Genomic DNA, 22772 nt, shown 5'->3' with positions numbered 1-22772 from the left:
TGTGTAAGGCCACCAGAATTGAGACTTTCTAGCTATCCACCAAGAACCCTCTAAGGGTCAGGAAGCCCCACCTTGTTTCCTCTTTAACATCTGTGTGTGGGGTGTACATACACCCTTAAAGAAAACAAGAGCTGGCAGTAATCTTCACAAAAGGAGGTTGACACTCAGTTTTTTTAGTGAAGTTTATTTGAATGGAATGGCTTCCAGGCTATGACCAGGCCTGGGAGTAGAGTGGGGGGTATTAGGCAGAAAGAATACAATCATGAAGGTCTAAGCAGGATGTGGCCTTGAAGGACAGACAGGCTTTTTCCTGTAAAGAGGAACGAGGGAGAGAGGCCAGGCAAGAGCAGCTGTTCCAAACCCCAGGAGAGGGATGGAAGGTGGGGGGCAGAGAAATGTCTTTAGGGAGCAGCCTTCAGGTCACCTACCTGAGAAAACTCCCCAAATGAAAAATCTGACTCTTTATATCCTGTTAGGAAATTTAATATCACGTGACTTAGTTCAACACAGCAGGCATGACCAAGCACATGGAGGAGCCAGGACCATAAATCATGAAATGGGCCTTAGCAAAGACAGCTTAACTATGCTCAAGCGTAGCCTCATCTCTTCAGGTTATGGGAATCGGCCTCCGGGGTCAGTCCCCTGTTCTAACGCGTACCTGTGTATGTGCATGGGCATACAGTATACAGGTGTGCACGAGGTCAGGGGGCAACTACTGAAAACCGGTTCTCTCCTACCGAGTGGGTAGTCCATCTTGGTAGGTACCTTTACCTGCTGACCCATCTCAGAAGCCCCATCAGGGGTCCAGTCCTTGAGGTGTTTCCAACAGTTTAAAACCACCTGATTTGAGTTTAAAGCCCAAGCACTGAGACATACCATAGGATTCCCAAAGGGAATGCAGATACTGTTCTTCCCACTCACAGACCCAGAGCAGAAAGCCATGACACCCTCTAATCCAGAGCTGATCAGGTAACACCCAGGTGAAGGACCTTAGCCCTTTGGAGACCCATCCATCTATAAATGCCCGAGGATGAATGGCTTATCAGACCTGCCAGCTATTGTCACTCGGCTAGCCTTTAGACCCATCCTAAGCTTGGCACTGACACAGTCCCCAGGAGAACTGCACTACTCCATTTGGTGAAGGAGGCCTCCAGGAAAAGTGACGGCCCTAAGCGCGAGCCTGCAGAAGCAGCTATTACTCGAGAAATACATGCTGTCTTACTATACGGATGAGACGGCTTCTTTGGGTATCAGTATTCGAGAAAATCTGAACATTTTATTCATTTGTGACGTCTCCTTGAAGGCAAGGTGACAAAATCTACCCTAGCATTCCTGAATGATAGGATGGAATTTAAAAAAAAATCTGTATTGATTCTTGATTGTTTCCAAACAGAGGTCTGGGGAAGGGTTTCCACCGGCTTCACAGGGAAGAAGTGGCATCAGCGTAGTGTTGGGCAAGACAGTAGGGCTTAGGCCGGAACTTTAGCCCACAGACGCCAAGATGATATCTACTGGCAGCTCCTCTGAGCTTCTGGCTGTCACCTGCATTGTCACTGTGTCCAAAAGCAGAAGCCGGGAACGCACAAGGATGTCATGACCACCCCGGAACACTCCTAGAAGAGAGGAGGCAGACAGAGCTTTGGGAGGCTGAAGGAAGCTATGCAGAGAGCGACACGTGCAGCAACTGATCAAGGCCTCCCTGCTGAGCTCTGGAACCCTTGCAGACCGAGTGGCACAGCAACTAGGAATCACTGTATATATCAGTAACTTAGATCACCTGAGCCCCTGCCAGGCTCATTGAACGCTCGGTATGTAAGGCTTATACCTCACAGTAGAGGCTCACAGTGGCTGAACCCGAGAGTGCTGATGAGGGGCAGGCCCTAATAAGAAAACCACAAAGCAGGTGTTTGCCAGGCCCGAGGGACTGAGTTGCTTCATCAAGGCCAGAGAAGTGAGCCTGGTGATGGTGAGCTGTGGGCACCCACTGAAGCAGAACACCTTCCCAACCCTGTTTGTAAACACACCCTGCCCCCAACCCCCAAAATAACTACCACCACCACCCACACACACACAAAAACCCATTCAAGGTTGGGTGTGTCTCAATGATAGATTGCTTGCTTGCCTTGCCTGGGAGGAAAGAGGCCCCGGGTCTGATCATCAGCACTGGAGAAGGATAAAAGGTGTGGTGGCTTACAGAAGGCTGAGGCAGGAGAATTACAAGTTCAAGGAATCTTGGGATATACTTGAAGATTCTGCTGCAGAAATCTGCCTAGCCTCAATCACTGAGTTTCACTCTCAGCTCCATTTCCACAAATGTCTAGGCTAAGGCCATTCTGGAGCTAGACACAGGATAGCAAGTATTTACATATGAATTACAAAGTAAGTGGCATGAAAATACTCTAGGGAAGAGAGTGGGTGCAGGTGCTCCGACAGTGAGGAGGAGAGCAGTTAGTGTTCATTATATGCACCATTTAATGTTGTGTGTGTTGGGAAGGTTCCAATATGAAATGTGGACAGCCATTCCTTCCTTTTTTTAACTTTTTTTTTTTGAAAAGTTTTGTGTGTTGGTGTTTTGCATGCATATATGTGCGTATGAAAGTGTCGGATCTGGGGCAACTGGAATTACAGACAGTTGTCAACTGTCATGTCGGTGCTGAGAATTTCATTTGGCTTTGCTTAGGTTTTTTTTTTGGAGACTCAATATGTAGCCTTTGGCTTTAACTTACACAGAAGTTCCTGTCTCTGTCTCTCAAACGCTGAAATTACAGAGTGAGTTACAGGCCAGGCCCCACACCCACTCTTCTTACTAAGAAAACAAACAAACAAAAACAACAAAGCCAATAAAGTCGATACTTAAAGGAATATCGGACAAGTCACTGAAAAAGAAATATGAAGAGAAGACACTTAACTTCATTCGAAACGGGAAAAACTACATTAAAACTGTATCGGGGACTCGGGAAATGGTACTTGGATCCCCAGCATTCGATCACAGACCTGCTGCTTTCAGATGACCAGCACCACAGAGGAATGCTGAGCCATCATGCCACACCCTCGGCAGCCAATCCCATAGGATAAAGGACAAGGGCTTGCCAGGACTATTAGAACACTCAGGCGTTCCTGTGGGGGAACCCAGTGGCATTCCCACCGTAAAGTTCCTCCAGCCACAGACGTTTCTTACCAGCTAGCAGCAGCGTGTGAGTGTTCTTGTTTTCTGGCACTTTGTCTGACCTTTCACAAGGATGCATTCCCAAAAACTTCACAATATTGCCCACAGCCTCTGCAGGGAGAAATCCCGGCCATATTAAGTCATAGGTGTATGATTATTTGTGCGTGTTTGTAGGGTGCTAGTCAAAGTCTGGGCCTAACACATTAAATACACACACACACACACACACACACACACACACACACACACACCCGACACAGAACCAGTCAGTGCAAACCTAGGTATTCCTTATGGCCCTGGAATCTTGGTGGAAAACGGGGAGGTACACTGGCCAGCTAAGGTATAGCCATAGATGATGTCACCAGCATTTTACCTTCAAGTGTTTTGATAGTAGACAGGGTGAATGTTTCCTCCTTCTCAAACTCATCTCCCACCTCATCCCAGGCTGCTTCAAAGTTCACTTTCATGACTTTCTGGATGTGATCAGCTACAGTAACTTCTAGATCCTCCAGCTGGAGAAATGGAGGTACAGTCAGACTTTAGGGAGGGACTTCCTGTCCCACATTCCCAGGCCTCTGCTCTGAACTCATCTCCTTAGCCCTTCCTTCCTGCAGGTCACTTAGCAGGTATCTGCCACCATGGGGGACATGGTGGCCTTCAGGACACAGAGCAAGCCCACAGCACTCAATGAAAGTGGCACTGGCTCAACTGGCAACAATCATTTCTCCAGCAGATTCTGTACTTCAGCTGTGTCCTCTAGGCCCAACATAGACGGAATCCTATTGTCATCTCAGCTGTGAACTTGACATAAACCTCCCACTCTGCCTGGAAAGACAGTGTCCACACAACAGCTCCTTTGTTCATTCTTCCAACAGTTCTTCACAGAAACCTGTTCTTGCAGGACTTTGCAGTGCATACAGCCACCTCTGCAGTGAAAGGAGCACCCCAGCTATAGGTCCCAGGAGGAGAGGTCTTACGGCAGTTCCCAACCCTGCTCTTTCCAGCTCTGGAACGGCCATTTTCTCCTTTGGTCCTTATACTACACAAGTGTGAATGTCCGATGCATGCTAGTGACTAAGGAACTGTGGCCCAGCACAGCAAAGAGGCCCAGTTACCTAGAAAGCAACATTACAAGAGCAATTCAAGTCTTAAAATCTTACTTTCCTTAGGAATTATCCTAAGAAAATAGTCAGAAATGTGCTGGGCATGGTAGTACATGCCTTTAATACCAGAACATGGGAGGCAAAGGCAGGCAGATCTGTGAGTTTAGGGCCAGCCAGGTCTTCAAAGTGAGTCCAGGACAGCCAGGGTTCTGTTACACAGAAAAATCCTGTCTCAAAACCTCCCCAGTCCACAAAAAAAAAAAAAAAAAAAAAAAAAAACTGTACATGTCTGTGAGCCACAATCATACAGTGCTTGCAGAGACCTGAAAAGGGCATCAGATCCCCTAAAACTGAAGTTCCAGACAGTTCATTAGTATGTGGGTGCTAGGAATTGAACTTGCGTCCCCTTAACCGCTGAACCATAGCCTCAGTCCCAGACACAATCCTCTTACCACATACTCATCCTCATAGCCTTCTTCATCGATTTCTCCAGTGTTGGGGTCACAGTCCTTAACAGTGAACTTCATCACACAGCTGAATGTGCATGCCACTGTGGGGAAGAAGGGGTGGATGAGGACAAGCTCCTTCCTGGTCAGGTGACCATGACCTGCCCTTCAGGGAGCATTAATCATGCCTAACATGCTATCGACCCCAGCATGCTGGGCAAAGAAGGCACCATCTTATTGAACAGGAAGGTCAAGTCACAGACCCAAAGGAAGGACCAACGAAACAGACAATGCAGTGTGGCTGAGACCAAGCATGCCACAGCTGCAGGACACGGTCCATGGTGGAAAACGAAAGCAGGTGACATATCACTGGAGAATCTGAGCTGTCTGGTTGGTTGTGCCTGTCTTTGAAGAATGCTATGCTATAGTAAAATAGTACTTACTTGTCTGCAGACCAAACAGACCTTGATTCTAAACACAGCCCACCTAACTGAGCCTCAGCTTCCTCAACTATGAACACGAATAGGGAGTACTTATCCTCATAGAGTTGCTGTGAGAAAGAAGATCATATATGAAAAGAACTTGGAATTCTTATCCCTAAATCAAAGAGTTTCTGTGCAATCTTTAATGCATGGATTCCCATGAAGGATGAATGGTATCTACAGAGAGCTCACCAGCTGTGGGGTCTTCCTTGGGCAGAGCCACTAGTGTGTAGCAGGTCCCAGGCTGGTTGTAGGGCAAGCTTCGCACAGGCACATAAGAGAGCACTTCATATGCCTCAGTGGGTTCCATTTGCACTGTGACATTCTCCAGAGTCTGGTCATTGAGGGTGTTTGTGCAGTCAAACTGGAGAAGGTGGAGTAGGGTTCAGATGCTGCTATATGGGAAGAGTCAGGATATCCCCGTAACCCCCACCCCAGGCCCCCACCCCAGGCCTCTATCTGGTTGAACATTCATAGGCTACAGAAGTTCTGGACGAGGAGGGGTGAGACACATATCGAGTTATGGCCCCAGCCAACGCTATGGCAAGCCCTACAGGGCTCATCAGACCTGGGATTGCTCCTGGGCATGGGCACCCGTTGGCTTTCAGGCTGCTCTGCTTACCTGGAACACCAAGTGGTCAGAGAAGGTGTGTTTGGTGCAACGGATGACATACTCGGTCTCTGACTCGGTGAGGGCCACCGGCTCAGGAGAGGACTTGAAGAGGGGCCCTAGCCCCTGGAACTCTGGCACCGCTGCTAACTGCTCTGAAAGCCACAGGCCATATTTACTTGGTTTCTGGATCTCCAAACCAATTTGTGTTGGTTACTAGTAAAAAAACCCTCAGGTCCCATACCCTCCCCAAGAGGAAGACATGAGCATGTCCAACTGGCTGCTCACTCTCCATCAGCACGATACATCTCACGAGGCTCCGGTTCAAGCTGTACATCCCACAGTGTCTTATGCAAGACGTCTGAAGCAATTCACCAAGTGGGAAACCAGATGGACGGCCTAATCCATCTGAAGAGCCTCACCTTTAGTTCATTACTGACTCTCTCTATCTCTCTATCTATCTGTCTATCTGTCTGTCTCCTCTGTCAAGACTGGAGGGGACGGCTGTCAGCCGTCTGGCACAGGTATTAGAAGCTGAGTATGGGTCCTTTGAAGGAGCAGCATGTGCACTGAGCTGCCCTAGCAAGGTTTCTTAAAAGACGGTGGAAATTAAGAAAAGACTGCACGGGTGAGGTACTGCCTTTGAAACACAGCCTCGGGGGAAGAACAAATCCACCCTGTGCACTGGCCAGTGAAGAGAGCTGAACGATGAGCTACTTGTTCTTCTCTGGAGGGCCTAACTCTGTCATCCAGGCTACCCTCCATCTTGTGATCCTTCTGCCTCAGCTTGCTGAGTCTTGAGATCACGAGTGAGTGCTATTATGCACAATGAAGAGCTACTTTGGAATGTGCAGAAACACCAGACATGGTGGCGCAGACTTTTAACCCCAGCTACTCAGGAGGCCACAGCAAGAGGATCCAATTCAAGGTACAAAGTCAATTCAAGGCTACTTGTGTGCTTCATTAAGATGTCCTCCCAGCATGGGCTGGAAAGATGGCTCAGTGGTTAAGAGCACTGACTGCTCTTCCAGAGGTCCCGAGTTCAAATCCCAGCAACCACATGGTGGCTCACAACCATCTGTAATGGGATCTGATGCCCTCTTCTGACCTCTTCTGATGTGTCTGAAGACAGCTACACCAGATGTCTCAGCATAACGAAAACAACAAGGGCTATAGCTCAGTGCTGGAGGACTTGCACTGCCTGAGGCCCCAGGTTAAATTGTAGCACCAAAAAATAAGTAAGTAAATAAATAAATAATAAGTCTTTTTTGGAAAACTTTAGTGTGGCCTGTGGATAAGACTCCTTACTATGCATGATGCCAGGTCCTAGCCCAGGGTCACCATGACTGAACCAGGCTAACTCTGGTATTCTAAAGGCCAAAAGCAGAATACAGTTGAAGAGCCACAAGTCAGGTGTCTGTAAAAGATGTCCGCCTCTAACAGCTTCAGACAATGCTCTCTTTCCTGATTTAGGCAAGATTTCTCCCTGGTGGTCACTGGCCAGCTATGTTAGTCACGGCCTGAGGAACTGTCACAGCAGCAATAGGAACAGATATAAAACAAGGCTTAGAGACGGGCTGAGCTCAAGCTCCTCGGCACTAGTCTTTAAGTTTCAAATATAGTGTTTTAATGCAGACAAAGCTTAGAAGGCAACACAGACTGGACACACGAGAACCAAAAGCACAGCACAGTGTCTCTGATGCCAGCTAAGCTCCATCAGACATTCTGAACCCAGGCCATGAGCACTCAGAGTCAAACGTGAAGAAGCCCTGGTGTTCTCTACCACCTGGCTCAGGAGGAACCTAAAGTCCCTGCTCCTTTTAAACCTCCTTGGTGCTAGGCTGAAATGCAGGGCGTCAAGCATGCACGCCAGCATCTACCACTGAGGCATGCGTGATCAGCAGTTGGCAGGCTCTGAAGCCACACGACTACTGACCATACCGACATTACTCACCCTGGAATATCTCCTGCCGTGTGGCTGCCACCTTCTCTGGCTGTTTGACTGCTGCAGTGGAGGTGCTTTCTGCAAGAGCAAACATACCTGGTGTGGTAACCCTCAGTCAGTCACAGGCAGCATGGTGCTGCTGAGCCCGTCTTATTACTTAGATGTTGTAAATGCCAACTCTCCTGAGAGAGAAGCATGCAAGGAAAAGAGCAAGCTGTCAGCATGGCTGTCCCTGCTGCCTGAGGCAAGGTGGCAAGGGCTACTCCCTCTTTGCAGTTCACCAGCCTGTCCTTGTCCACTCTACAGTCAAGGGAAACAGATGGGCCTTGGGAATAAGCAGGGCCTTACCTGGTCTCTGCTCTGTCATAGGTGTGGTGGCCAGAGGCACAGACTTGAGGTCAAATGGCTTTTCTGATGGTTCTAGTGTATACTGCTGTAGGGCTTTCTCCAGTCCAGGGATGGACACGGTCAGACCTAAAGACAGTAAGAGACATTCTGCCTAGCTGGCACGACAGAGAGGCATGGCATGCATAGGGAGGACAGAGGCTGGGGACCCCTACTGTGACTGTGAGATGCGCTGATGCTGACACAGTCATGGAACCTCTGGGCTTTACTCCCTATCCTCTTCTTCCCTTCCACAGGGTTGGCAGGTAAGTAGACACGAAGTAAGTTTAAGGCTGGTACGAAGGCATAAGCCAACATACCAAGCTTAAAGGTTTTTATTACTGAGTGTTTTGCACTCTGGATATTAAGCTGAGCGAATGGTCATAAATTCCAGGTAAGCTTAAGCTATATTAATGAGATACCACCTCAAAACAACAACGGAAGTCTTGGACTGAGGATACAGCATGGTGGTGGAGAGTTGCCAAGCATGTGCTAGTCCTGGGTTCAAACTGGAGTAACAGGGAGCACTTTAGTTTACTTGGCTACTTCCATTGACTGGTTTAAGCCATGTGACCCTGGGTCTTCTGAGGTTATATCAATCCAAGAGACTACTATATTAGTCCAGAGAATCATGAGTAGTCTTGGGGGTATCTTGGCCCAGGGACGGCACACCTACTCTAAGGCCACAGGAAGGGCCAAAAGCCCCAGGAAGGTCCTGGTGGCCAGGGACTTACCGTTTAGGATGTAACCTGCATTGAGAGCCTTCTGCTTCTGCTCTAGAACGTTCAGATAGAAGGTGGCTCTGTCTCTCACTTCATTGTCGTCGTCCATCACACACCTGCAGCCGGGACACAAGGTACTCCTGACTGAGCCGAGCCAGGGTGTCAGAGGGACCGTGCAGGACTGCATGGGGATGGCAGGGCAATGCAGAGCTCTTAAAGCTCAGTGCAAGGGTGATGGGTCTTGAATGACAGTATAAAACACAAGGGCTGACGCAGTTCAGCGGTAGACAGCTCCCTGGTAAAGATCTCACTCAGCACCATAAGGCAAACCAAACCACAAAATACAGAGGGACCCTTGAGCTCAGAGGAGATAACTTCTGGACTCAGCAGGTACTACGCACCACACAGTACACAAATACACATGCAGGCACCACACCCACACAAATAAGATACACGTAATTAAATCTTTGTTGGATGTGGTGGCTCACACCTTTGATTCCAGCATTTGGGAGTCAGAGGTAGGTGGAACTCTGTGAGTCTGAGGCCATCATGGTCTACATAGCAAGTTCCAGAAGGCCAGGGCGATATAGAGAAATCCTGCCTCAATGAATACATTTGAATAAAAGCTGGACTGGACCCAGGGGAGCGCTGCTACACACTGGGGCGTCTGGGCTGACACTCACCTCTTCAGCAACACCAAGATGCTGGGCAGCATCTCTTCGTTCTGGGCTCCAAACTTGGCCAGAGCACTCACTGCACCTAGTTCCAAGGTAAAGATGCCTCACCCGCCGCCCTCGGCCGCCCGCCAGAGTGCTGAGGGCGCCCACCAGTGCTCGGGGTGGGAACCATGCAGAAGTGGGTGGCACCGCTAATACAATCACAGAGCAGATTCTGTGCAACTCTAGTGGATCTTGGTGCTACCCGGGCCTCACGTTCCTCTTCCAGTCACTGGAGAAAGGGGTAACACACTAGCGGCTCCTGTTCTAAGGCACTAGGGGCTACTTTCTAATGATTAAGGCTAAAAAACGTGATCAACGCTGTCAGCTACTTTCTTTTTTTTTTTGGTTCTTTTTTTCGGAGCTGGGGACCGAACCCAGGGCCTTGTGCTTCCTAGGCAAGCGCTCTACCACTGAGCTAAATCCCCAACCCCTGTCAGCTACTTCTGAGCAGCTCCATTTGTAGCTAAGCCTGAGAGTAAAACATGGGAGAGTCAACCATCACTTACTGATTAACTGCCAAAAGGAAAAAAAATTGCCTAGAAGGGGCATAGAAGGAAAAAGGAAAAATAGGATGAAATTAAAAACAAGATGGTAGACTGATAGATCACGGACTTATAAAAAAAGATTAACTTTGTGGTGTGTGTTCTCTCTCCAGTTTTTTAAAAAAGGGCCAGGAACAATGGTACTTAGGATCCCAGTACATAGAAGGCTGAAGTAGTAGGAGTTCAAGTGTGAGTCAGCTTGGCTATAGAAAGAACGAGACCCTATCTCATAAATCATAAAACAAAAAACAACTCTATGTACAAATATACAGTGAAATTTTTAAAAAGTAAATTGTAGAAAATCTTTTATCCAGTTGGCATCTAAACTCCTGACAATGTAAAGAACAGCTCATGAGGCCATGTCCCCAGGATGCTCGTCCTCCTGGGAGCTTCAGTCCCTTCACTGGCAAATTCACTGCAAAAAGAAACTAAGAGGCCAGGATCACCCCAGCTCGAACCTACCTGCCCGAACCTCTTCGTGCTCCAAGACCACACGGTTGTAGATAAAGCGAATGTACTTGGAGGGGTTGTTGGTCTTGGGCCCCTCCTGGCCCAACAGGTGCAGGATGCGGGTGGCCAGCACAGTGAACTCGCAGTCCTCGATGAACTCGCACAGGTGTGACAACCCTGTCTCCTTGCTCTCTGAGTTCTCCTCAATGATGCTGATGATGCAGTCCACGATGGCACGCTTGTACTCAAAGCCACCCTGGAGAGAAAGGTCTAGCTGAGCAGAGCTCATGGTCTCTGGAGACCAGCTGAGTTCCTGAATCTAGCCAGGCCCAGAGACAATGCTCCACGGACAGTCTGGAAGCAGGAGCCGAGGGTTCTGTCTCTTTGTAGGATAAAACCAACAGGCGTGGCCCGGCAGCTCACTGGGGCCTCCTAATGCTAAAAGGAGAAAGATTAATGCAAACATTTTAGATCCCATTTCTTCTGCCTAGTGCAAGGTACTTTACATAGTGAACTGTCATGTGCCTTGCAAGGTGGCTCTGGGGGAAGGGCTGCTCCTTAACCCTGGCCTCAGACCCAAGCATGTTTTATCTTCTAAGACCCCTTGTCCAGGGATGCTTGTCATTTGCCCTTGATAAGAGCAACAGCAATACAGTCCAAGAGTGCAAACGGCGCCTTTGGGGCCCGAAGAGTAAATCACATAAGTAATAACACTGTATCCCTGAAGACAGCTAAGCAAATCACTCCCAGGAACCTTCCCAAAGCTTATCTCACAGTGTAAAAGCACACGTGGTGGGAATGGCCAATGGAAGTCTCACCTAGCAGTCTGTCAACAAGGGTCTCCTTCTCCCCCAGGCTTCCCGCTCACTCCTGTGGGATGCTGTGTGTGCTCTTAGGTTCTACTGCTGTCTTCCATCACTCCTGTTTGCTATGTACCTAACAGACTCACTCACTCAAAACAGAGAGTCCGGTTATGTGAGATCTTTCTCCACACAGACACCGAGACATGAAAAACTAGGATGAGTGGCACGCAAGGCTGGGAAAACAATATGGTGGTTCCTCACAACACCAAGGACAGAATTATCTGATCCAGTAACTCCATTTCTGGGTTTCAGCAACAGAACAGATTGCAGAAGCACCCGTCACAAGACTGACAGCACCTTGGTCCCCAAATGTAGTCTGTTCTTTAAAGGAATATTTATTCAACATTGAAAAAGCAGAAAATTCTGATACAAGCTATGATACAGAGGAAACCTGAGGATATAAGCAAAATAGAGGAGACAGAAAAAGAAGAACACCTCGTGATTCTCCTCAACTGAGGTAACTGCAGCAGTCAGATCATAAACATAGAGTAGAACTGTGGGCGAGAGGCTGGAGAGGCAGATGGGGAGACAGTGTGTAACAGGTACAGAGTCTTTGCTAAAAACTAAAAGGTTGGGGAGGAGAGGCTTGGTGGTTAAAAGCTCTTGTTCTAAAGAGGACTCTGGTTTGATTCCCAACACCCACAGGCTGACTCACAACTATCCATAACTCCAGCTCCATGGGATCTCACACCCTCTGACCTCTGAGGGCACTAAGTATGCAAATGGTGCACATACACGCAGCCAAAACATTCACACATAAAATATAATAAACAAATCCAAATGAAAAACATTTAAGGGGGCTGGAGAGACAAGTTAGTGGTTAAGAGCACCAGCCATTCTTCCAGAGGACTGCAGTTCAGTCTCCAGCACCTCCATCTGGCAACTCACAGATGCCAGTGACTCTAGCTCCAGTGGACCTAACACCCACTCTACCCTGCACAGACACTGCACACACACACACACACACACACACACACACACACACGCGCGCGCACACATCAAAACACAAAATAAAAATTTTTTAAAAACTTAAAAAGTGAGGGCTGGAGAGATGGCTCAAGAGTTAAACATACAGACTGCTCTTCCAAAGGTCCTGAGTTCAATTCCCAGCAACCACATGGTGGCTCACAACCACCTGTAATGGGATCCGATGCCCTCTTCTGGTGTCTGAAGACAGCTACAGTGTACCAGTGTACTCACATACTTAAATAAAAAAAACCTCAAAAACCTTAAAAACTAGAAAGTTTTGATGAGCTAGACATAGCTGGCACACCTGTAATTTCATCTCACACGCATACACCCCCACATCCCCATATAGAAAGAAAATTAAATCTTAAAAGAAAAAGGTCCCAGATTACAGTAGAGTACAGGTCTGTGGAACAGGCCCGGATTTGACCCCTGGCATTCTTTCCATCCAACTTTGATTTTAGACTGTGACAGCACAGGAGTGGGCTGGCTGGGCTGCTGCTGAGGACGGCATCCAGCCCACGGGTGCTCATGACCATGCACCAGAGCATGTGATGCCAGAGCACGACTCGTCAGTCAGCTCTCTCCTCTTTCTGCTTGCAGATTCAGGGACCAGGGGCCCTGGTGGCAAGTTCCTTTTTACCATCTCTCTGGCCCTGCACTTCACCTTTAAGGGACTCATAATTCATGTGCCTGCCTTACAGGCTATTCTGAAGAACAAATAAGGTAGGATCTGGGCCAGGCATGGCGCATGCCTGTAATTCCAGCACTGAAGATACAGAGGCAGGGCAATCCTAAATTCAAGGCCAGCCAGGAGCTCATAGGGAGAACTAATCTCAAGGGAAGAGAAAAAGGTGCTGTGTGTTTGGTGTGTGACCGCAATGAATAAGGTCCCAGGCTACAAACCCTCAAATGCTAGAGACAGCCACATCCTGACTGCATGACAGATGTCGGCAGGGCAAGGCAAGTTCTCAAGTCTGAGTGCCGGAGCCCCTCAGTGAGACAAAGCTTGGGCTTTTTCAGTGAGAGGAACATGTGCTTTAGGGCCAGAGGCGCCTGAGCGCAGACACCACAGTGTTCTGCTTGTTCAGAATAACCCGGGAGGCAGGTCACTCACTCGAGTCACACTAAGCCTCATGCTCCAGTTTGTTTTCTTAAGATGGGTCTAGCATATCCCAGGCTAACCTTAAAATCACTATGTAGCCGAGGATAACCTTGAGCTCTGAACCTTGTTTCTACTTCTCAATTGAGGATGTACAATACAGGCACAGGAAGTGCAGGTATGTAAGGTATGTATCAGCTTATACAGTGCCGGAAGCATTCGACCAACTGAGCTACACCTAAGGCTCCCAGAATCCTTTTTCCTTTCGCTCTTTTTTTTTTTTTAAAGATTTATTTATTTATTATATATATAAGTACACTGTAGCTGTCTTCAGATACACCAGAAAAGGGTATCGGATCTCTTTACAGATGGTTGTGAGCCACCATGTGGTTGCTGGGAATTGAACTCATGACCTCTGGAAGAGCAGTCGGGTGCTCTTAACCGCTGAGCCATCTCTCCAGCCCCTTTCGCTCTTTTTTTAAATGTGTGTGTGTGTGTGTGTGTGTGTGTGTGTGTGTGTGTGTGTGACTATGTGCACATAAGTACACCTAAGTACAGGTACTCAGAGAGGCCAGGAAACAGTATCGAATTCCCTGAAGCTCGAGTTATTCACTACTAAATATGAATCCAAAGTTTGGTTCTTTGTAAGAATAGTATGTACCCCTAAACTCTTTCTCCAGTCCTTTAAGAAAAAAAAAAATAACACACACAAAAACTCACACACTTATTATCATTTTGTGTGTATGTTTAATAAATGTGTGTGAATACAGGGCTATACATCTCATGTCACAAGCATGGAGAGGAGGTCAACTTTTAGTAGTTGATTCTCTCCTTCCACCACGGAATCCAGAGATTAAAATCAAGTTATTAGGTTTGTTTAGTAATCCTCCAGAGTGCTGGGACTAAAGGCAGGCACTGCTATGCCCAGTAGAAGTTTATTTCTTATTGATGGATATGAATTCTGGAGGCAGAGGCAAGTGGATCTCTGCCAGTTCAAGGCTAGCCTGGTCTATATAGTAAGTTCCTGGACAGCCAGATCTACATAGAGACCCTGCCACAAAACAAAACAAAAAAAAAATCAACAAAACCTAGAACCCATGTGTATTTTCAGTTCATTTTCCAAGAGTTCCTGACTGGCACTGCAGCCTCCTATGCCAGACTTCCTAATAGAAGCCACGCCCCTCATTCTGCATAGGCACTGCCTCAGGGCACCTGCTGGACCTGTTGCCATGCTGATGAGTCACACATCACCACTGCAATTATGACGGCTGCTGCTGTTGCCTCATCCATGCGCGGAGTCTAAAGTGCCTCAGGCCGTTTAACAGTGTTCTGAGCTTAGCTCCACAAGACAGTTTTTGGCAGACAGGTCACTCTGCACCAACAGAATTTGCAGGATCCCAGTGGGCCTGCCCTTACCTCTTCCCGTAGCATGGTGAACAGGAAGTTCATGAGCACAGCATGCTTTCGGGGATACTTCTGGCACAGGGCGCTGATGGCCTGGACAACCACCACCTGAGAGAGAGAGACCTGCATGAGTGGCAGTCCCTGACAGTCCTGGGAACTTGCTCCCTAAATGCCACAGAGTCCCTCCTTAGGCAAGACATGCCCTGGACCCAACGTAAGAGGATGAAGCTAGGAGGAACACTTCTCCATACTGGAGCACAGGTCCTGAGCCCACCTAAGGCAGGGGAAACATGGCAGTCTCAGTAGCACAAGTGTCTCCGTCTCCAAGCTCTGTCTGGCCTGCTTCTCCCCTGCCTTTCCTGTTTTCACCTGACATTCCATTCCGCTCTCTTCCTGAAGTCTCTTAAGCATTCTTACTTCTTCCCTCTGCCCTATCCTCTCTTATCTTTAACTGGTTCAAGTCCTCCTGTGGCTCTCACATCACCCCTCTTGCAGGCTCCTAAGCCAGTTCATCTTCTGAGATCCAAGTCTTTTCAGACTCGTCCCCCACTGCCCAGAGGGTTATTCTCATATGCAAATCTTACCACGTCACCATTCATATAACATATGAATTCATATAACACAGGCAGAGTGCATTTCTGCCCAGTTTGTACAATCCATACTCTACTATTTATCCTGCTGAACTAAAAATTGTTCCTACCATTATCTGCTCTGACAGAAACTCTGCAGACACGTTTTATGACCCCATTTATATAATAATGAAGTAATCTACTATGCAAATAAGAGTAGATTGGCGACTGCCAAGAACCAGGGGTGAGGGGCTGGGAAGGGAGTGCTTGAGTGCTGTCTAGTGACACTAAGGCTGACTGTGGCAGCAATTCTGAAAGGCATCACACATGCATCTCGTAACCAATGAAATCAAAGTAAGCTCTCTTGATTGTACAATCGCTGGTTCTTCATTTACACTATACTATAACTATGCAGGATGTGGGCACTGGAGTTGAGAGAAATGCCCAGGACCATTGTATGTATGTATGTATGTATGTATGTATGTATGTATGTATGTATGTATGTATATATGTATTTGCAAGCTCCTGTGAATTATTTTAAAGTAAAATTTAAAAAGTGGGGTTGGGGATTAGCACAGTGGTAGAGCGCTTGCCTAGCAAGCACAAGGCCCTGGGTTCAGTCCCCAGCTCCGAAAAAAAGAAAAGAAAAAAAAAGGTTTAAAAAGTATGTCGGGTTGTGGTGGTATACACCTTTAATCCCAGCACTCAGGAGGCAGAGGCTTGTGGATCTCTGTGATTTTGAGACCAGCCTAGTCAACAGAGTGAGTTCCAGGACAGTCAGGGCTACAAAGTGTAACCCTGTCATTAAAAAAAAGAAAAAGAAAGAAAGAAAGAACAAGCCAAATACAGGGGCGCGCATCTATAATCCTGGCCTTTGGGAGACAGGAGGCGGATTGCTCCAAGGGGTTGACTCTATTCTGTATTCTGTTGAGTTCTAAGTCGGCCAATTTAGAAAAACCAAAACAAGAAAAAGGACAACAAAAGCCAGGCAGGGCAATACACATCAGTAATCCCAGTTAGCAGTGAAGGAGCTGAAGCAGGAGAATGTTGAGTTCAAGTTCAGCATGAGCTACATAGGGAGATCCTGTCTTGATTTGAAAAACAGAAAAAAATAAGTTCCAAACCGCTGCCTTTCCAAACGACTTTTTTACAAGTAAACTTTATCATGAGTTGTAAGTCAGCAAACAGCCCCAGCCGGTTCTGACGCCATCACGTTTACTTTCCCTGAAGCACCCGATGCCCAGCTGGCCGTCTCCTTGGTACTTTCCCAATCCCTGCTCCAGCCCTCTCTCCCTGGCTCACACTGCCTTCCCCCGCAGCAGCTGCTACTGCAGGGCCAGCTCCCCCCTGCATCTCAGGCTCCTGCTCGCTTGCGTGTCTGCTCATTTGCTAAAGCTTACTCTCCCAACAGAAGGCGTCTGTCTGCCCATCCACTGCTGCCCCCTTCTGAAACTGTAGAAGGGACAGCAAGAACTCAATAAAAACTGCAAGAACGAATAAATAATAACCATCAACCCTCCCCCTGGCCTAAAAGGTACTGTTCTCAAGGTTCAAAGGGACAGAGGGTCAAAGACCAGGAGGCAGGACTGGACGCTCCACAGCATGGACAACGAGCTCACATCATCTCCCTCGTCTTGGGGTCTCAGGCTGTGAGGGTAACTGGGTACCTTGAACTCATCTGAGATCTCCGACATGAAGGAAGAAATCTGCTTCATAAGGCGGTCAATGCTGCTCTCGCTCCCTGTCTTGAGGAGTGTGGTGATGGCCAAAGTGGCGATGCTACGGTTCGAGTCTGTGACCAGGTTTTCCAGATCTAGATTGCAGGCAGTCACGGCTGATGGGTGCTTCATGGCCACCTGCAGAGGAAGGACAGATAGTACCCAATTCTGTCATTTCACCTATGGGGTAGGCCTGGCCAGAGGTCCTTTGAGGACCATGTCCACCCACTTCCCAGTCCATTCGGAGGAAGGAGACAGGAGCTAGACCAGCCCACCTCCCTCCCCTCCCCTCAACTCTTACCTTATTGAGAGTGCGCACAGCAGCATAGCGAAGAGCAGCCTTGGGAGAGCTACAGAAAAGCTGGAGCACTGCAGGGAGGCAGACACATGTGTCAGGCTGCCCCTGATGCAGGCAATGGAATGTGAGTGGAATACCTGGGGTCCCCAGGGAACAGCATGGGACCAAAGGTGAATAAACTCTCAGGCTAGTCACACATGAGCCTTTTGCTTTGTAGAGGCCAGCAGTACTGCCTTGTCCCAAATCTTGTCACTGAGGGCCCCATCAATGGGTGTCATATAGTAAGCACCTCTCACGTGCTAGGCCCTCACTGCGTGGGTGCCCTGCCTGCCTGTCTGATTCTCTGAACTCCTAAGGAACCTTGAGGTGACTTTCAAGTACCTCAAGTGACTTCCAATGGCAGCTGCCCAACAGAAGCAGGGTTAAGCCACGGTTGTCCACATCTGCAGCCCAGACACTCAGCCACCTCTCATTCCGTGTTCACAGGAACGTACCTCAGCACCAGGCTAGGGAGCTAAGTCTTTCCTCACGGAGCACGTCTATTTCTCTCTGCAACAGTGTTCTAGGCTGGAGAGATGGCTCAGTGGTTAAGAGCACTGACTGCTCTTCCAGAGGTCGAGTTCAATTCCCAGCAACCACATGGTGGCTCACAACCATCTGTAATGGGATCTGATGCCCTCTTCTAGCATGCAGGCAGAACACTGTATATATAAAAAATCGTAAAAAAAAAAAAAAAAAAAAAAAAAGAGAGATGACGCCTATATCAGGGACCACACTATTCCCTCAGGCTGCCTCACTAAGCTCCCAGCTCAAGTCTATGTCAAGTATATCTTGAATGGGACTGTATTCTGGAATATCTGAATCCCTTTCCTTATCGCTTGGCTTTTACTCTCTTGTTATTTATTTACTGGAACTAACATTTTCTTAAAATAGGATGATGTATCTTTTAAAGCTTCTACTTCATCATGTCTTTCATTTTCTGGAGATAAGGGGCTATCACTGGAGTACGTTAGTCCCTAGTCAGTGAGTGAATGCACAGGACTGTTTAGCCCCAAGGAGGAAGGGAAACTACTTCCACAATGGAACCCATCTGTCTACCAGTTTGGTATCACCACTTGTAGGGACCTCTAGAAAAACAGTCCAATCATTACAACTCTTCGCTCATCTCCTTTGCCCCTGGGCTGGTCCTGAGTTAGATATTCATCCCTCTCTCTTACTCTTGGAACCCCATGTAGACCCTTTTCGAACTTTCAACAGTTACTGCTCTGCACCAGCTCCTCAGCCTTTCAACCCCCAGGTGCATATTCTCTACTCTTATCCCAACGCCAGCAGGGAAACAGGGCACTGCACTGACGGCTAGACCTGAAAAATTGTTGGGTTCTCTTTAGTGACACATGGACTGCATCCATACTTGTGTGTCACTCTGGGCTGAGTAGCTTGTGCAGATCTCACCTTTACCACCTACAGCCAAGAGGGTCCTTCGTGTTTCAGAAGGGAGGTGAGGCCTGGAGAGGGAGGTCAGAGGACAGGGGCTTTCCTGCCTGCTCAGAGCATTTCCGGTGAGTCCAGCTGTTAGCTCCAGTGCCATCCCATGAGCAAGCACACTGAGCTTCACAGGTCATGGGCCCCACCCCACCACTCCTCTGGAGCCAACTGACCTAGCAGTGTTAGTATGGACCACACTCCTGCCTCACCAGCAGAGATGCAACTAAAAGCAGCCCTCCTTAAGAGCAACACCTGTGACAGCCCTACATCACGGCCTAGCTGAAGACCTCTGGCTCAGGGCCTGTGCCCAGCAGGCAAACTATGCAGCAGGGAAAGGGATGTTGTGGAGACCTGACACGGCAGGAGCCAGCTCTTTGGCACTGCAGCCTGGCAGGTTGACAATGGCTGAGGCAGCTTCATACACCACCATCTCATGCTTGTTACGCAGGCAGCTCTCAATGAAGTCAAACAGCGGGCTGTCACGGCTACAAAAGAACATAGCAACAAGACGCTGGGGATAGTCCAGCAATGCAGAAGGCACCACTAGCTGGGAAGAGACCAGCATTCTCACCTTCCGTCTTCTTCTTCTAGTTGCTTGCTGGCCACTCGGATCATCATGCAGTAGGCGAAGGGGGACTTCAGGCCGTGCCGGGTGAACTTACTGATCATCTTACTCACAGCCAGGCGGTCATTCTTCCGCACATGGTACAGAAGTCCCAGGGCATGGTACTACAGGACAGAGGCAGCATGGGAAACAGACACATAGGGCCAGGTCTGCGGCTGTGCAGCCCGGGGAAGGGCACCTTGTCTCTCTAGCTTTGCCCTTCTTGTTTAAGGAAAGCATAGCACTCACACCACGCAGAGGGGCTGAATCAAGTTCCCCAAGCACTCTGTGTAACCAGCTCCAATGGAGTGCTTAATACGCCACACACATGATGCTCTTGCTTGCACCAGAGTTTTGGCAAGGACCCTGCAGGTATCCTGACTATGTGGGAGAAGACACCAGAACAGAAAGAGCTACAGCAGACACCTAGAGCAAGATCTGAACATGGTCCTGTGGACAGAGGACACAAACCCTTCCAACCCAGAGGACTTGGCCTGCTTGTCCCACTGTGACAAAGCTGGCTTTGGAGGTCTAGAAGCCCAGGGAGACCACTTTTGGAAATATAAGTTATAAGGTCTCTTCCCATTCATTCTGTTCATTCTTAGTCAAGGCATGCGAGGGCCAAGGTACAGCAGGTGTATGTTCTTTCCATGTGTAAGTGTCTCTGCCCCATAGAGGTGTATTCTAGAGCATAATTGCTGACCCCAAAGGCATGATCCACACTGAGTGAGGAGAACAACAATCACTGAGGGAAAGGGACAGACTCCCTTTCCCATCCGTCATGGTGTATGTCTTCTCATTTAACCCTTGCTCTCCCAACTTTCCAAAGAAAGTGAGGCTCAGAGGGAGGTATACCAGGTTCAGGTTACAGAGGAAAGTTTCTCAGATGAAAACCCCACATCTCTCAAACCAGCTCAGCTATGATTTGGACTGTGATGGCCACCGGCCTATCTGGGCCAGGTGGGTTAGAACAGCCTTATTCCAAAATATTCTCCCCAACCCTTCAACATACTTGGTTATATCAGCAGCACCCAGTGAGAAAATCTTTCCTAAACACCCATGCGCTGTCCTGGCTGTTTCTTAGTTCCCATCCCCAACACCCAGTGACCAAAGAATAAGAGCCTGTCCTGGCCAGAGGCCAGGAGAACTTGTGGAGGGTGGACAATGACAATGTGCTTGTTTTCAGTATCCCTCTCACCTGCACCATGATGTTATCACTGGATGCCGCTTCCTGGGCCTCGTTCACCCAGCGCTTGACCACATCGAAGCTGCATTTCAGCAGGTGCTGCGGGCAGTGGAACTTGTTAAGGAAAGGTGCCCTTCTTATCCCATCCCTGTCTCTCACATACAGCCAGGCCCTCCTCACTGTCCTGAGACCAAGACCATGGAAGGACAGACAGCACAGCTGTCACCCTCATTCTCCCCACCTGGCAGACATCCTGCCTGATGCTAGTCCTGACAATCTGCCGTGTAATGGGTGGGTCAAAGCCATTCACCCCAGCTCTTCCCAATGGACCCAGAGTGTCCGGTTCCCCTCTGACAATGCCCTCAGACATTCTATTCTACCTTTACTCCAGCCTTACAGGCCGCAGCCCAGCTACGTACCAGGGAAGACACGAGGGCGGAGCTGGAGACACTGGGCACCTTGTCCACAATCGCTTGTTTCATGTAGCGCTCAACGGCCTGCAGCATGGTGCTCTGTGGTGGGAGAACGCAGGCTCAGACGTGGAAGCAATGGGGTGCAGAGCAAAGCAAACATTTTCAGAAGCTCCTACTGAGACAGTCCCACCCTGCTCCTCCACTTGATTCAGACAGCTGCAGACAACCTAGAGTATGCTTGAGAGCTTGGGAAGCAGGCAGAGGGAGGAAGAACTCACATCAGTGATCTGGCAGAGGGCACGGACAGCAGGACCACGGTAATTATCCTCTTTCCCAGTCATGTCTTTTGTCAGGCTGTCGGGGAAAAGGAGGTACTGTTGACATGCAGGGGTCACAGGCCACCCCTCTTCTCTAGTCCACACAACCTGCCTGGATTACCACACCAGTCTGCTAACTACTGCTCCCTTCTATGCTCATCCCTCCAAGCCAAACAGCAGCTCCAAGGAGTTTTACAGAACTCCAAACAGAGCCAGGCATAGAGGCACACGCTTGCAGTCCCAGCACTCAGGAGGCAGAGGCAGAGGCAGGAGGATCACCATGAGCTCAAGGCTTCGTAAGCATCAAAGAGAGCAGCTTCTCGGTGAGCTGTGCTTTCCTCTGCTGTCCTTTTCCCTTGCCATTGCTCAGCCTGGGCCTTTCCTTCTGAATCCAGACCATTCTGGAGATCTTTTCTGGTTCAAAGTCAAGCTGTTGTCTGAAGGAACTCTGACCAGCCTAAGCATAGTGAGCTCTGACAGGCCCAGCCCTTCTCCCCAATTCCCTCTGCCTTGCTAAAAACCATTTGATTACATTCCTAAAGCTGGCCCCCAAGGCCCATTCCCTTATTTGGCCACTTCCTCCTCATGAGGCTGACTACTGAGGTCCAGCTATCAAAGTGTTAAAGTCTAGCAATCACCTAGTTAACACTCCCAATTAAAGTTAAATGCCTCATTCTAACACTGTTTCTGCTTTTATATTTATAAACTACCATTTGCCTATGGGCCATGTCTGCCCCCTCTCTATCCAGAGGCAGTCCTTTGTCCCATTCCAGGACAACTAGCCCTGCCCCTTCCCCCTCATCCTCTTATTCCCTCTCCTCTGTGCCTCTGGGGCAAATAAATTCCCAAGCTCAGAATTAGGTCCCAGGGGTCCTTCTGTTCTGCGTTCAGTCTATTACAGTGCTATAAGCCATGGTAGAGCCCGGCTGCCTGGTTGTTTGCTGGTAAATCCTGAGGCTGCAGAGGCTAGGAGTTGTCTAACAGTTTGCTCCAGGACTGAAGCATTCCACCCTGCGGGGAAGCGCCTTAAGCTGGAAGGTGAACAATTCAAAAACAGATTCCAGGGGTCCCTGAAACTGACCAGCTCTAACCAGAGTAAGCTACAAACCCGAGAGTCTCTCTCAGACCAAGAGCTAAGCTGCACAGAGAATCTCAGAGCAGACCAGGTGCCTGGAAGGAGAAATCTGCCAAGCTGCCAGGAAGAGGTTGGGATCAACTGAGGCACTTGGAAAGGACCCTGCTGATCTATCTGCCTGCAGGCTGGGCAGTGTGCTCCAG

At 48.7% G+C, this 22772-nt stretch overlaps 1 protein-coding gene across 2 annotated transcripts in view; it reads right to left on the bottom strand.

Annotated features, from left to right (window-relative positions):
• Window positions 1-168: 168 nt before the first annotated feature.
• The window catches only part of Copg1 (COPI coat complex subunit gamma 1), a 26176-nt gene continuing 3572 nt past the window's right edge, over window positions 169-22772 (bottom strand). The window contains exons 6-25 of one of the 2 annotated variants that reach the window (XM_008763066.4): window positions 21456-21531; window positions 21184-21276; window positions 20777-20863; window positions 19546-19703; window positions 19326-19459; window positions 17493-17560; window positions 17141-17329; window positions 14917-15012; window positions 10582-10825; window positions 9542-9617; window positions 8871-8974; window positions 8101-8226; window positions 7762-7830; window positions 5820-5962; window positions 5390-5561; window positions 4722-4819; window positions 3540-3678; window positions 3179-3277; window positions 2123-2163; window positions 1257-1613 (exon numbers count right to left, since the gene is read on the bottom strand). In XM_008763066.4, the coding sequence (XP_008761288.2) occupies window positions 1551-1613; window positions 2123-2163; window positions 3179-3277; window positions 3540-3678; window positions 4722-4819; window positions 5390-5561; window positions 5820-5962; window positions 7762-7830; window positions 8101-8226; window positions 8871-8974; window positions 9542-9617; window positions 10582-10825; window positions 14917-15012; window positions 17141-17329; window positions 17493-17560; window positions 19326-19459; window positions 19546-19703; window positions 20777-20863; window positions 21184-21276; window positions 21456-21531 (2275 nt within the window). In that variant the 3' untranslated portion in view covers window positions 1257-1550. Of the gene's footprint in view, window positions 1614-2122; window positions 2164-3178; window positions 3278-3539; window positions 3679-4721; window positions 4820-5389; window positions 5562-5819; window positions 5963-7761; window positions 7831-8100; window positions 8227-8870; window positions 8975-9541; window positions 9618-10581; window positions 10826-14916; window positions 15013-17140; window positions 17330-17492; window positions 17561-19325; window positions 19460-19545; window positions 19704-20776; window positions 20864-21183; window positions 21277-21455; window positions 21532-22772 lie in introns of both variants that reach the window. The other variant, NM_001031822.4, reaches the window with a different exon arrangement.

This window comes from Rattus norvegicus, chromosome 4, assembly GCF_036323735.1.
Source record: "Rattus norvegicus strain BN/NHsdMcwi chromosome 4, GRCr8, whole genome shotgun sequence".
In the NCBI taxonomy this organism is placed as follows: Eukaryota; Metazoa; Chordata; class Mammalia; order Rodentia; family Muridae; genus Rattus; species Rattus norvegicus.
Note: the sequence above shows the minus strand (reverse complement) of the source record. Positions and strands in the feature narration are given on the sequence as shown.